At 41.3% G+C, this 15,907-nt stretch overlaps 1 protein-coding gene across 1 annotated transcript; it reads right to left on the bottom strand.

The window, feature by feature from the left end:
- Nucleotides 1-5,781: 5,781 nt before the first annotated feature.
- On the bottom strand, nucleotides 5,782-6,899 carry LOC133906985 (polyubiquitin-like). The gene has a single exon (XM_062348951.1). It carries the CDS (start codon nucleotides 6,897-6,899, stop codon nucleotides 5,862-5,864), a length of 1,038 nt encoding a protein of 345 aa, XP_062204935.1. The 3' UTR covers nucleotides 5,782-5,861.
- Nucleotides 6,900-15,907: the final 9,008 nt, after the last annotated feature.

Raw genomic sequence — 15,907 nt, forward strand, 5'->3', positions numbered from 1 at the left:
ATGACAACATCAACATCGTTAAATAAGCATGTGAAACCTAAATCACATAGTTGAGCTACAGAAAGCAAATTAAAACTAAGAGACTTAACTAAAAGAACATTAGAGATAGAGAGATAATCAGAGATTGCCACCTTACCCAAACCTATCACATTTGCCTTAGAATTATCACCAAAAATGACTTTTTCGTAATCGCCCACTTCATCTTCTAGAGAGGTAAATATCTTTACATTATCGGTCATATGTTGTGTGCATCTACTATTAAGCACCTAATACTTTTCACTATCTTTGTAGTTCATCTACACATATGGGATCAAGCTTTTTTGTTTAGGTACCTAGCCAAGTATGGCACCTTTCATGTGAGACACAAGAGCTTTAGGCACCCAAAGTTGCCTAGGAAGCTTGCCCTTAACTTGAGTTCTAATAAATTTAGTCATGACTTTTTCACTTTTAAGCTTATGCAATAGAAAATCATGATCATTGAAAGTGGACCTGCATTTAGGAGGCAAAGTAGGAAGGGGTTTAGTAGGAATTGGGCACTTCCTTTTGTGGTGGCCGGTGACCTCGTAATGTTGGCAATATGAACCAACTTACTTGATAAAGCATCTCTTGATCTCCGGTGACTTGGTAATGTTCTCCACTGGGTTGGGGAAGCATCCAAGGCCTCTCTTGTTGTAGTACATGGCATTCTTCATGAGGATTTTTTTGTACTTGTACTCCCCCTTAGTCAACCGGGCCACACACAAATTGAGATTTGCAATCTCATTCATATGCTCTTGCTCCCTTGCATGGTTAGTCTCAAAAAATGATATAGTATCATATGAAGAAGAGAATGAGATATTAAGAAGATTATCACAAGAAGTAGATGCATTGACCTTAACAACATCAATAGTAGGAAATTCATTCATGCTAGGATCAATAACATCATAAGCTAACTCAAGTTCTTGATATCTGTATTTCAAGTCAACATGCTTAAGTTTTAGCTTCTTGTTGCTCTCTTCAAGAGACTTGCTAGATACAACCACTTCATCATGTTTTTAAGCACATCATTGTATTTAGCAAGTAACTCATGATGACTAGATCTAAACTTAGCATTATCATTTTCCAGATACTTGATTTTAGCTTTTTTTTTCTTAATGATGGTATTGTAGTCATTCATGACCTTAGATAGATTATTAGGAGAAAGACCATCATCATCACTATTCATCTTGTTGTTACCTTTTGTCATGATGCACATAGGTGGTGGAGGTAGCAGTGGATCATCATTGGTGATGGGGAGGCCCACAAACTCTTTGTCTTCATCATCACTTGAGCTTTCGCCGGAGATCCATTCACCAACAATTTAAGTCTTGCGGCCTCCACCCTTCTTGTTGAAGAGTTTCTTCTTCTTCTTCTTGTCTTGACCCTTTTTCTTATGTTTGTCATCATCCTTCTTGCTCTTGTTTTTGTTCCTCTTGTCGGGATGAGGGCAATCATATGATATGTGACCATATTCACCACAATAGTAGTACTTCTTCTTGTCACCGCCACCTAACTTGTCAAATTTCTTTGAGCGAAATTTGTTCTTCTTGGGATCGTAGTTGTAGCCCTTATTTTGAAACTTGAAGATCATCCTTGTAGTTCTTCTCATGAGAAGGGCAAGCTCGGTGCCGGAGTCGTCATCATCTTTAACATTATCATCTTCATCGCTTTCACTTGAAGATGGGAGATTTGTCTTCTTCTTCTTCTTATCAATCATTTTATCTTTCTCATGAAGAAGAGAGATGACAATGTTGTATTGAGGCTTCGGAAGCACCATCAAGATGCGACAAATAATGTCTCCTCGAGACAATTGAGTGAGTTCAAGATAATTGATTTCTTCAACAAGCATATTCATGCGAGAATGCATATCATTGCATAGCTCATTGGGAAGCATCTTAAATTGATTAAGGTTGTTCATTAGCACATGATATCTTTCCTCCCGAATTTTTATAGAACCATCATGAATTTCACAAAGACTGGTCCAAATATCATGAGCTAATTCCTTGCTCCTTACTCTAGAAAACACTTATTCACTAATTCCCTCAAAAATAATATTTTTAGCCTTAACATTCCATCTAATTTGTTGTTCGGTAAATGGTTGATCAAACCCAATGGAAGCGGCTTGCCAAACTTTGGGGGTGATAGCCTCAAGATAGCTCATCGTGCAAACTTTCCAATAGGAGAAGTTCTTTCCCTCGAACCTTGGTATGCTACTTCCATTCCCGAGGAGCCATTGCTCTAGGATTTTAAGCCTAACAAGAGCACAAGGCTGTGATATCAATTGAAATGATTGAATAGCCTAAGAGGGGGGGTGTGAATTGGGCTATTAAAAATTCACTAGAATTGTAGAACAAATAGCAACCTTAGCCTAGATGAATTGAAATACGACTACACGATCAAACTAGATGGAAGCACGAAAAACAAGCAAGCTAGAACATAAAGTAAATATGAACAAAAAAGCTTGTAAGAAGTAAAATGCTCAAATGTAAATGCAGGAAAGTAAGGAGATGGAGAAGAGAACAAATATTTTTTTCTGAGGTACCGAGGAGTTGGCACTCCCCTAGTCCTCATTTGAGCATCCAAAAAGGATATCGCTCCCCCTTGAGTCATGAAGTCTCAAGTTTTCACTCATGATTGCCACTTCTCCATCTTCGAATTGGTGGGTATCAAACCAAGCACATAGCTCTTCCCAGGGCTCCCACGAAAACTCCAAGAGCTCACCGAGACACCTGCAATCACCAAAGACCGGCTAGGTGTTGCCAACCACTAAGAGTAACAAGCTAGTAGCTTCACTTGACCAATATGAAGCCTGGACTACAGCTAGATGCACACTCGCTACTCTTGAAGCACTAATGAAGTCCTTAACCTTCAATTAGGGACTTGAAAATCAACTCAAGTGTTCTCCCTTGGTTCTTGAGAACACAAACAGTGTATGAAACTCCTCTGGGTTGCAAGATAGAGAAATGAAACCAAGTGAGGGGGTATTTATAGGCTAGAGATCCAAAATTAGCCGTTTCCTAACCACCCACTTTTTCTATTAGCACTGGATGATCCGGTGAGTATCATCTCACACATATTGGACAATCCGGTGAGTAAAAACTCCAGAGATAACTGTGCCAGCTGTCATTAGCTGTTGATCCTCTGGTGTACTCATCCGGTGACCATTGAAGTAACACCGAACAATCCGGTCAGAAGAACTAGGCCAAAACACTCGTTGCAAACCTCTCTGCAAGAATTAGTCCAGTGATGTCATCTTTGCCTACACCGGACCATCCAATGAGTGAAGTCTCTTCTGAACCTCTCTACAACATTGCTCTGGTGTATTTGTCCGATGAGCACAATGTAAACACCGGACTATCCAGTGAGTAGAGTTTCATTTTTCTGCACTTGGAATTTTCCTTTGCAAGAAATAGTCTGGTGATCCCCTCTTTTCATCACCAGATAATCCGGTGAGCTCAAATTTATTTTCCCTTGGAAATTTTGCTTCTGCTAAAAATAGTCCAGTTCACTTACCACTCTAACACCGGACCATCCGGTGAAACACTTCGAAAACTTTTGAACATGTGTCACCAAAAAAGCTTCCTTGATTTCACTAGTTAGACACCGGATCATCATGTGCACTACGTTCTCTTCTGTTCTGAACCAAAAAGAAAAACTCTAGTAAGAATTCTTTTCAAGTCACCAGACTATTTGGTGAGGTATATTTGTTGATGAGCTCGTCAAATTCAACCCTCTTTGAGCTCTAACTTTTTGATGACTTAACCAAGGGCTTCTATGAGCTACCTAGTGCTAGAAATTCAAAAGTGTGCATCAAACCAAATCTAGACTCACTAGATCAAGCTATCTTTCTTAGCCCCTCTTTATAGTACGGTTAAAAAGAGTAAGAAAGAAGACCTATACTACTCTAAATGTCCTTTAGCTCCTTTGTGACACTTAGAACTAGAAGTCCTTAATCTTGATGCACAAGTACTTTGATCGTCCATATAATCAACTTAGGAACCAAGAATACACAATCATCATTGTGAACTAAAATTTTTGGTACCCTTCAAAACATACTTGTTAGTCACAATGATACGGTTGTTATTAATCACCAAAATACTTACCACTTACTATTAGGTGTAGTAGCTTTGTATTTGACCATGGATGTTTCAAGTAGGATGGCCATGTGAAAGGGATAGTAACAGTTAATGTGATTATTTGTATGCTTATTTATGTCCCTATTGTTCTATTCTTCCGTATTTTGTATAGGTGGTAGATATGATATCATGATATAATAGTTTTCTTCAGAAAAATTAAGAGTAATTGATGCCCTTAAAATAACTGCACATGAATAATATAATATTTTTATCGTTGTGTGGTAGGTCTGCCAAAGTGGAGTACCATCAACTATCTCTAAGAGTGTATTCAATAATATAATCAACCACTAGCTATAAAAATTATCCATATCATCTATACATAACACAATAGATGACTCCTCTAATGTCATAGGGTATTAAAAGCCATCTATAGATAACACAACAGATGATTCATGTCTTTTCCTAATTTAATGCTAGTTCATATGTAATAGGGTATTAAAAGTCTGCATGCATCTTGAAATGTGCTGTAGACTAACTGTATGTTAGTAGCTAGATTTCTTCTCTCCTCACATTAACACTCCTCCACGTAGGTAGAATATGATATGGATATCTTTATAGCTAGCTGGCATAAATTGTTGAAGACACCTAAATATATGTCATTTTAGAACTTCTATTAGGCACTTGACCAGTTTTTTTTTACTCTTACACCCACTAATTGAATGCTACATTCTCTCGTGAATAATTGAGGTATATTTTTAATGTGTGATACTTGCAGAGTAATAGGGTCATTTCAACACTTTCTTAAATTTATGTGTATAAGTCTAAAACAACTAACATTTATATTAGATATAGTGGTAGATGCACTCTTTGAAACTCAGCTTAAAAGCACCAAAGGCACACGCGCAGATGCACTCTTTGAACATAACATTGTAACTAAACTGTGAAGGAAATCATATGATACTACTCATCTCGGTGCAGTAAAAGGGATTCGGCTCTCGTCGAGATCTCGCTTCTCTAACGTTGATGGCGAGTGAGGATGCTTCTTAGTGTAGTGGAACATTTGGATATGGTGAGTGATAAAGATGAACACTTCTCATCGCTTTATATTAAGGGGAGACTAGAGGTTGTCTGTGTGGGAAATTAAAAGACCCTGGGGATCGGATACAAGCGAGTTGTATATGTGAGAAGCCAATAGTCCTTGTGAAGACGAGCAATCAAATTTGAAAATGTTTGTGGGTATTTAAATACGGATGTGTATTGTAAAATCTATGTATATCTATCGAATAAATGCAAACGGATCTTATAAGAAATCATCTGTGATAAGATGGATTTTTTAAAAAATCGTATGTGTGTATAAATCATAGGTGAAAGCACACTAGTATATTTCTCCTAAGATGTACAACATGCTAGTACAACATAAGATGTACGTCACATTGTTGACCTCTGCAGAATATTAACAGCCAGCAAATCAGATCAGTACGTACAAGGTGCAAGTACGATCAACTATATAGCTAGAGCATCAAACGACAGCAAACTTAGCGTCAAGGGATTTAAGCATGCACTGATGCACAGTTCTAAGATATATAGAGCAAAATATATCACAAACGCATGTTCTTAATATTTACCAAATTAGACAGCAGATAGTCTCACTTAATGGTCACATGCTCGCAAAGCATACGAACAAAGTTGTCATAAGATTTCAACCAGGCATTGACAAGGACACCTAAAAGAGCAAAGATATAACTAGAGCATCAAACGACACCGAACTTAAGCATCAAAGTGCAGGGTGGACTCTCTCTGGATATCGTAATCGGCAAGTGTGCACCCATCCTCAAGCTCCTTGCCATCAAAGATGAGACTCTGCTGGCCCTGAATCTTTTCCTTCACATCGTCGATCGTGTCAGATGCCTCCACCTCGAGAGTGATGGTCTGGCCGGTGAGCGTCTTCACAAAAATCTGCATGGCATGGTCAAGGTGCAGGGTGGACTCTTCCTGGATATCGTAATCGGCAAGTGTCCGCCCATCCTCAAGCTGCTTGCCATCGAAGATGAGCCTCTGCTGGTCCTGAATCTTCGCCTTCACATCGCCGATCGTGTCAGATGCCTTCACCTTGAGGCTGATGGTATTGCTAGGGAGCGCCTTCACGAAAATCTGCATGCCACCATGCGGGCAGAGGTCGAGGTGCAGTGTGGACTCCTTCTGAATGTTGTAATCGGCAAGTTTGCTCCACTCGTTAAGCTGCTTGCCGTCGAAGATGATCCTGTGGCGGTCCCGTATTTTTTCCTTGACACGGCTGATCGTGTCAGATGGCTCCACATCAAGGGTGATGGTCTCACCAGTGAGCATCTTCACGAAAATCTGCATGCTGAAGTCAAGGTGCAGAGTGGACTCGTTTTGGATTTCGTAATCTGCTAGTGTCTGTCCATCCTCAAGTTGCTTGCCGGCAAACAGGAGCCTCTGGTGGCCATGAATCTTTGTCCTGACATCGTCGATCGAGTCCGATGGCTCCACCTCGAGCGTGATGGTCTTGCCAGCGGGCATCTTCACATAAACATACCTGTAACCAAGAGATCCACACCCGCCAATACGCAGGAGAAGGTGCAGAGTGGAATCCTTCTGAATGTTGTAATCAGCTAAATTGTGCCCACCCTCGAGCTGCTTGCCAGCGAAGATTAGGCGCTGCAGCTTCGGGGGAATGCCTTCCATGTCCTGAATCTTTTCCTTGATATTGTCAATCGTGTTAGAGGACTCCACCTCGATGGTGATGGTTTTGCCAGTGAGGGTGATCTTCACATAGATCTGCATCTGAACGCAGCAACAAATATGTTAAAACAAAAGCCCAGAGGTATAGTAATTATTCAGTTCAGAACAACGCGATTCTAGGATCAGATTGTAATAGGAAGCACCCTGCAAAAGCATTATAAACTATAGAACCAAATATCGACGGAAGCAATACCGGAAGAACCACTAGCACTGTTTAATGAACTTGTACTACACAGTACATACACTCGTACAAAAGAATGCCCTGAATTCAACTCAGGAAAAAAGTATTCCTTGAACCCCTTGAATAGATGTTCAAAATACAAGTTACCTAGAAAGCAAAGTTTGATCAAGGAAAGCAGTAGCTGCATACAGGTCAACCAAACATAGGATACTATATGATACTTGCTACATACATAATGTTAACTCAAAATATGTGGATCGATCAGGCAAACAATCATCTCAAAAAATATCTAGTGAGGCGATACATGAGCAAGTTCATCTGAAACATGTGCATCAATCAGTGAAAAGATCATCCCGAATATATCTACTTGGCGTCTCAAACAACAGGGAAGTCCTGATACAATTTATTGATACATATATGCGTGTCCGTGAGATGGCCGCGGCCGGAGCTTAGGGTATACGCCTAGACGGGGCTGGAGCTCGCACAAGGCGTTGGGTCAGACGGGGAAGAAGGGAGGGGAAGGAGGAGCTCACTCGTCGGCGAGCGAGGAGCTAACGCCGTGGCGTCGTGTCGTGGGAGGTCGATCGTCACGAGCGTCGGGGCGGCGGATAATGAACTGGGAAAATTTGTAACCTAACCTGCTGGGCTCGATGGACCCAATAGATAGCTCGGATCAACTGGATCGTGGGCCAGGCTTGACACGTCAGGCTTAGCCTTTCCGTTCTTTCTTGGAAAATTTGTATGGGCTAATCTCGGTTTTGCTGTGCTAAAGTTGAGACTTGAGCCAAAACTCGTATTATTAGGATTTTATTGTATCCTGCAAGTATATTATGAAAGAATTCAGCGATCAAAGATTCAAAGTTGCATTTTGAGACCATCGATGTTCAAATCACTCTCTTTTTTACGGAAGGAGTACAATATAGAAATTTTAATCAAAATAGAAAATTCTGGAAAACGTTAACAAGCAGTAGTAGCTACTCCCATCATAGAACTTCTACTGAGCACTTGACCAATTTTTACTCTTACACACATGCTCATTGAATGTTACAATCTCATGAATTAGGGACAACCCTCCTCACCGCCACCGGGGATTGACAGGATCCGACAAGCTTTCTCGTGCATGGTGGCGTCGATGACCGCCTGACCGGCATGGTGGCACCCAACCACTCAGGCTCGGGATTCCTGATCCAACACATGAGGCCGTTTGGTGGCTCCGATGGTCGGATTTGGCCTGAGTGTGGCGGTGATGACGTCCTTCTGTAAGGAGGCCGTGCGGTGCCAGCCTATAGGTGAAAATCCCTGATGTGTGGATTAGAGAGTGATGACGCATGCGGACGTCCATTACGTGAAAAAAAAAACCCCCTTTAGTAACACGGAATAACCATTATGGGTGATGAGTTCGTTATCCGTCACTCTAAACGCGTCACTGATGACTAGTTATTAGTGATGAGTTAAGATGCGTCACTTATAACGTCATTAGTAACAGATCCTAACCGTGACCCGTCACTTATGCATAATCTTAACTCGTTACTAATGATTTGTTTTTCACGCTTTTTGAACACAAAAAAGCTAATTTTTTTTTTTCACCTGAGCCATCCTAATGCACGCCCATCGCTACTCGCTATGAGTCACTTGCTATTTTTCACACTATTTTTATAGTCTACGTTCCGTAGGAATCGAACCCGAGATCTCCCCTCGCGCGTTGTCGTACCCTACACCAGTTTTATTCAACGTGTGAGTGAAAATTCATAAAATAGGCTAAACATAAGTTGTAACTTATTGATGCATTTTTCTGTAAATGTTTGTAGCCTCGTATCTCTTTTGTTTGAATCTCCTCTATAGCATCGTTATAAATTTAGTGTTTATATTTATGCTTTTATGCGTAAATGTTTAGCTATAGCATGGTTGTAAACTTTCTGCACAATATCTTTTCAGATCTGCATATTATGTTTAGTTTTTAGTTGAGAAAATTAAGTAAGAAAAGAGTAGTTCTCACATGGGCAGTAGCTGGCCAGCTCTAATAACAGAACTGACTAATCAGTGAAAGGTCATAACATGACCCGTCACTTATAACTTGTCATCAATAACCTGTTGTAACATCATCCGTCAGTTATGATTAGCCCATGAAAACCCGTCACTGATGGCAAGTCATAAGTAATGAGTCGTAACATGACCCGTCACTGATGGCAAGTCATAAGTAATGAGTCGTAACATGACCCATCACTGATGACTGGCCTAGGACGACCTATCACTAATGAGTTGATCATGACGGGTCACAACTTGATCCGTCACTAATGTTATTAGTGACAGGTAACTTTATGACCCGTCACTCATGACTTGTCATAAGTGACGGGTCATAGTCCAGTCCCAACCCGAGGCTACATAAGTGATGGGTCGTAACAGGATCCGTCACTAAAGGTTCTTAAGTGACAGATCCTAGCGACCCGTCACTTATATAGTGTTTGCTTTGTTTATTTTTCACGTAGTGGTCATTTCCCTCCTTTGAGGCGTCATCTTGTAGTGTATCTGGGGTCACTACTACAGAGCAGCCTATAACTACCTGCCCAAAACTGGTATCACTGTCAGTTCCAATTTCGGAACTGACATTGAAATAGCGGTATTGATAATCATGGAGTATCACTGTCGGTTCAAATCAAAAACCTATAGCAATAATCCAACTATCACTATTGGTTCAAGACAAGAATTGTTACACCCCAAAACTCTAATCTAGTCTTTAAGCATGCATACGCATCATGACATCATACTTCATGTCATTGGTTTTAATTTAAGTAATTATACATGTTTCAAAAATGTTACGTTATTGATCAATGCATATTTCCACTGTATATATACACGTCGTGAGTGGAAAACATTTACAGATAGTTAGGAAGACCCCAAGGTTATTTAAGAGGGAGAAGAAAAAGAAAAGGAAGAAAAGGGGAAAGGAACGAAGGTTTCAACACGTGGGTCCTTCCCGCTGTCTGACCGCCAGAGCGTAGAGGCTCTACTTAAAGCCATCAACCAACTCTCACTTGCTCTCTCTCATTCATTAGCTCCCTCACTCCCTCCCTTACGCCAAACCGAGAGGGAGAGATAGAGAGAAGATCACCTTGACCACCTCGACGGCTGGAGATCGATGGAGAGAACTTCCCAAAGCTCCCCGAAAGCTTCCCTGAGCTCCTTCCTGTCGTCTTCTTCACCGAAGATGCTTCCATGCAACTTCTTCGACCTCAAGGCCAAACCCCACCCCAGAGCCTGATCTTCGAATCAAATCGAACCGAACCGGAATTGTACGTGAGCGAAGCATCAGAGCAACAAGGTAAGCATCTAAGCATATTTTACCTTTTACTTTGGATCATGCGGTATCTAATTTGATAAATTATCGATTTATGTATGTTATGCATGCTAGCAAGTCGATGTCAGGAATTGTGGGTAGAATCCATGCTGATCATCGTTCCTACCTTAAACTATTGATGATCCCTATCCTTGTTACCTGTGTATAAGCATGTTGATGTCTAACTTAAAAGTTATCGAAGATACTTAGCAATGCATAGGTCACCAATAGAAGTCGAGCAGTGATTCGACCATCATTCGCAAGCTATAGAGCTTAATTATTTTTTCACAATAAAAATGATGTTGGGATATATGAGTTGTGAGGATGAGATGAGATATGAGCGGTACTAGGGGTAGTTCGGGAGAGGAACCCGAATGTTATATACCACTTGCATCGATTAAGCACTGACTATTGTTTACCGTTGGTTTAAGCACTTGTCGTACTTCCACATATTCAATAAATGTAGGAATGAGCCGATTATCATACGCTATGCTAATGGTTAACTTGTGACCCTATGACGCGTAAGAGAAAAAGAATAAAGAGAAGCAAGGTGGTGGGGAGACAGGGGTGTCCGAGATATGCTTGCAGTAACCCTAGTGCCATAGGGGCATGTGCAAGGGGGTAATTCCGGGTATGAGAAAGGTTGTGTCGGGGGCCAAGTGGATGGATCCGAGTCGTGTGGGTAAAGATATACCCCGTGCAAGGTGTAAGATCAATTCGAATTATCGTGCTCTTAGTTATGAGCATGCTTATATCCATCCACATGAATCGTAGAATTCTGATTTGGGATGTTTGTGGTATGTTGGGAAGTGGCTATTGTTCGTTATGTTAGATAGAACATGATCAAGTGATGGAGATGTTTATGGTTACTATCTCATGATAGGAAGGTACGAGTTGCTAAGTTGTAGATGCTCACACACTGGAGTCGATAAAATGCTTTGCATATAAATTCATTTAACCTTGTGGCTGATTCCTTGCTACGCATCTCCAAATGCATAATCTTTGGAGTAAGATTATTATATGTACCCAATATGGAATAAATCTTGCGAGTACCTTCGTACTCACCTTACTTTTGTTGAGTTTTATAGGTGATGAAGAAATAATATATAGTTACTTCATGCCCGCCAATGTTGGTGATGGGAAAGAGTAGTGCGAGCTACTCGTGTTGTTTGGAGTGGTGCCTCAGGGCAATTGGCGCCACCTATCTTGTGCTGGTTATGAACTTGTTTTCCGCTGCTTAGTAACTCTAACCGTCTAAGAGGTGAAACTGTTATATTTTGTTCTCCCAGTGTTCATTTTTCTGTAAATTGTTGAAACTGTAATAACTTAAGGACTTGTAAGATATTTACATTACTCACTCTTTATTTTGCCTTGATGTGATGAAGCTTGTTGTAAAGGCACGTGTTCCAATCTTGGGCATAAAACACATGCTCGGACTATCAAAGTTGGATTCAGGTTAATCATTATTGGTCACGATCATTCCAGTCAGATTGGCCTAGCACGTGGCATGTCAAAGATGTCTGTGTGTTACCTATCATCTTATTAAATAATCATCTTAATGATTAATCCAATCCTAATACAATTTGGATGGTTCCTCATAGCATTGGTGGCCACTTGACAGTCATGGTGGCACCCAACCACTCTGGTTTAAGATTCCTAATCCAACACACGAGGCCGTTTGATGCCTCCGACGGTTGGATTTAGCCTGAGTGTGACGGTGATGACATCCTTCTATAAGGAGGTCGTGTAGTGCCAGCCTATAGGTGAAAATCCCCAATGTGTGGATTTGAAAGTGATGATGCCTACGAACGTCATTTCCCTCATGTGAGGCGTCATCTTGTAGTGTATCTGGGGTCACTACTACAGAGCGGGCTATCACTGTCAGTCCAAAAATGGTATCACTATTAGTTCTAGTTCTAGCTTTGGAACTAGCAATGAAATAGCGGCAATGATAATCATGGAGTATCACTATCGGTTCAAGTCGAGAAACGGAAGCGATAATGCAACTATCACTGTCGGTTCAAGCCAAGAACCGACGGTGATTATCTATCCACATGTGTAAAAATACTCTACCACGAACTCTTCAGTATGGAGATCTACCTAAGTTTGATCTAAAACTTAGATGACAGAGACATGTACCAAAATATTCGCGGTAGAGTATTTTATATCTGAAACTTGGACAAATAGGAACGAATGTTCCAAGCCTGCTATACCAGGAGCTCTTCGGCTTGGGAACATCGAAGAGCTCTTGGTACAACCACCTTGCGCCATCCATTTTACATCTTACACTATCCGAGTTACAATAGTACATCTAAATAAATGGCAAAAACACAATCATCTTGAAGAAAATGTATTTTCTGCCACTCATATAGATCTGCATATTGCCACAATCTAGCTATTGAACTTGCCATTCAACTTTCCACTCATTTAGTTAGGGAGACAAGGAGATGGGGAGATGGGCTCAGGAGATGGGGAGATAGGCTCGGGAGATAGGGCGATGGGCTTGGGAGATGGGGAGACAGGGCTATAGGCTCGAGAGATGACGCGGTTGGAAAGACGGTGATGAGCACGAAGGACATCGAAGCTGGACCCAAGGGGTAGAGGCAACTGTAGTGGTGACGGTGACTATCACACCACTTCGACCGCCACTACCCCTCGGGAGAAGCTTTGGGCTCGGTAAACGGTGGTCGCGAGGTGGCTCGAGGAAACGAGGGCAGTTGCAAGGTGGCTCAGGCTCAGGAGACAACGACGAGATCGAAGGACATGGAAGATGGGCACAAGGGGCACAAGGGGTAGAGGAGGCTGCAGTGTTGACAGTGACCATCACACCACTGCGACCATCACTACCCCTCTGGAGCAGCTTCTGGAGATTGGGAGACAAGAGAGATGGGCCATGACTAAGGGAGACAGTTTCGGGATTTATAGAATAATTATCACTATTGGTTCATTTTTGCTCAATTATTGCTCCATCGGTGAGCATATGAGCCATCAAGTGATAATCCATATTACTGCCAGTTTGGAATACGAGCTAACAAAGATAAGGATTATCACTGCCAATTTGTATTGGCTCAATTATTGCTCTGTCGGTGAGCTTTTGAACCAACAGTGATATTAAATATCACTATCGGTTCTTAAGGGTTCACAATTAGATCTATCGGTTCATCTTATGAACCGTTAGTGATACCTAATCACTACTGATTATTTATGAACCGGCAGTGAATTGGGACAGGGATGACCCTTTCTATAGTAGTGGGTGAAAAAAAAATACTTGATGTAGTTTCTACTGGATCAAGCGATGGTATGGTTGCTAATGATGCTTTCTGTTGGTGATATAACCTAGAGGCAATTACTAATTCGGATTGGATCCGTATGTGGGCTTTATGAATAATGAGTCATGGGGATTAAAACCCCAATGGGCTTTCAATGTGGCTACCCATTAGCAGGGTCTTTATAAGTGGAGGCGTGGGGCTGGGCGACAATAAGGGTGTGTTTGGTTGGAGAGATGAGGGTGGATAGGAGATGGCCATCTAATTTTTTGAGGCTTTTGGTTAAAGGATTGATGGATAGGGCTATCAACATTATGGAATATTCTTCATAGAGAACTTTGATGGCCATATCCCAAAAAACATGGATGGCCATAAACCATCCAACCTTGTCCTAATTCCGCCACCCTAGAACCCTAGCCTCCACCTCCATGTGACCCCCCCCCCCTCACAAATGCCTAGCTGGGTGTGAAGTGCTAGAACACTAGCACATGGCCTTCCACCCTTGGATGTGTGGATACATTAGAGGCTCTACTACTGCTATGGCAGTGTTGATCAACGACAAGGACATGAGGAGACATTCTGTTCGTGATGAGATTAACTACTTCCTCTACATTGATGGGCACAATGTTGCACCGGACTACTCCAACTCTTCTTTTGTTGCACTGCGCGTCTAGTGGTAACGATCTATGATCCCCTACTCACATGGTTTCAAGGATTTAGATGGATATGGATCTCAACCCACTATATGCCATTAGAGGGAAAACGGTTACAAAACATATAGTGAGAGTGTCTTTTATTATTTTTTAATGTGATATTCACAAGAAATCATAGTGTTGAACTTTGCATGTTTATTTCATGGTGTAGATTATGGCACCACTGCTAACACCAACTCTGGTTTTAGTTTGCGATCGATTCTTGAAAAATATAATCTTATTGGAACAAACTTCATTGGTTTGTTCTATAATCTGGGAATTGTTCTAAAGAAAGATAAAAAGGATTATGTTCTAGAGGTTTTCTATCCTGATGATCAAACTGATAATGATGACACTTCTGACCGTATAGCTTATGAGAAGCATTATAATGATTGGCTTGATGTTAGCTATCTCATGCTTATCACTATGACATATGAGTTTCAGAAGCAATATGAGAATGTGAATGCTCACAACATGATTATGGAAGTTCATGGCATGTTTGAGAACAAATATAGGACAGAAAGGTTCAACACCTCAAAGTCCTTGTTTGCGTGCAGGCTGGTAGAAGGCAGTTCGGTCAATCCTCATGTGATCAAGAAGATCAGTTACAATGAGAGCGTGTTAAAGCTTGGTTTTTCTTTTGCACAAAGTTGGATACATATGTGATTCTCTAGTCTCTCCCCGTGAGCTTTGAGCCATTCATTTTGAACTTCCATATGAATAGCATAGAGAAGAAGAATGATTGAATTGCATGGGTGACTCACCGGTAAGCTTGTTGACCCTCCGACTTGGTGTGGAGTTGCGGTAAGGCGATTGTGTGGGGACACGGAGACCCTTGCCTTGGTAGCTCAAGCTCCGAAGTGATCACGGCGGCAAGGTACCGAAAGAGAGACTAGTGGTGAGGCATTGGCTTGGTGTCTTGGTGGCTCATCCATGTTGAGACCTTGTCTTTGTGACTTGGTGGCTCAATAACCGTGACCGAGTGCTGACCGGGAGCATATCTTTGGTGGAGCTCCAACATAGACTAGAAGTGGCATTCAAGCCATCGATACCAAGGGAAAAAATCTTTGTGTTGATTTTGCTCTCTCTACCTTATTTACGTTTCCGCATTTACATTCTTACAATTTATCTTCTTAGATAGGTTGCAAGTACTTTGATCTGTAGAGTAGACACACTAGATAAACCTAGAGTACATCTAGATAGAATTTGATATAGGTTTATCTTGTGTTGTTTTTAGAGTCAAAATAGTTCTAAGTGTCCTAATTCACCCCCCTCTTAGTACATCACCGATCCCTTCAGCCATGCTCGTCATGGATGTAACCACGGCCATGCAGTCCATGCAATTCATGCATCGGGTATATTTTTGTCTAAGTGGTGTTTTAGGATTACAAGATGATAAGTTTGCCTCAAGGATGAACAATTGCAAGACCTGACTTCTTCTACTTCATGTTGATATTGATATGATGTTGTATAGCGATCACTATGTCTACTCCATCATGTACAACTACTTTGGCTACATGGCTGATTCGACCTCTACTTCCCTTGCATCGACACAACTACAACCAGTTCAGGACAAC

This window comes from Phragmites australis, chromosome 24 (genome assembly GCF_958298935.1).
Source record: "Phragmites australis chromosome 24, lpPhrAust1.1, whole genome shotgun sequence".
NCBI lineage: Eukaryota > Viridiplantae > Streptophyta > Magnoliopsida > Poales > Poaceae > Phragmites > Phragmites australis.

Coding starts and splice junctions, on each gene's coding strand:
- LOC133906985 (XM_062348951.1), bottom strand. CDS start 6,899: ATGCAGATCTATGTGAAGATCACCCTCACTGGCAAAACCATCACCATC.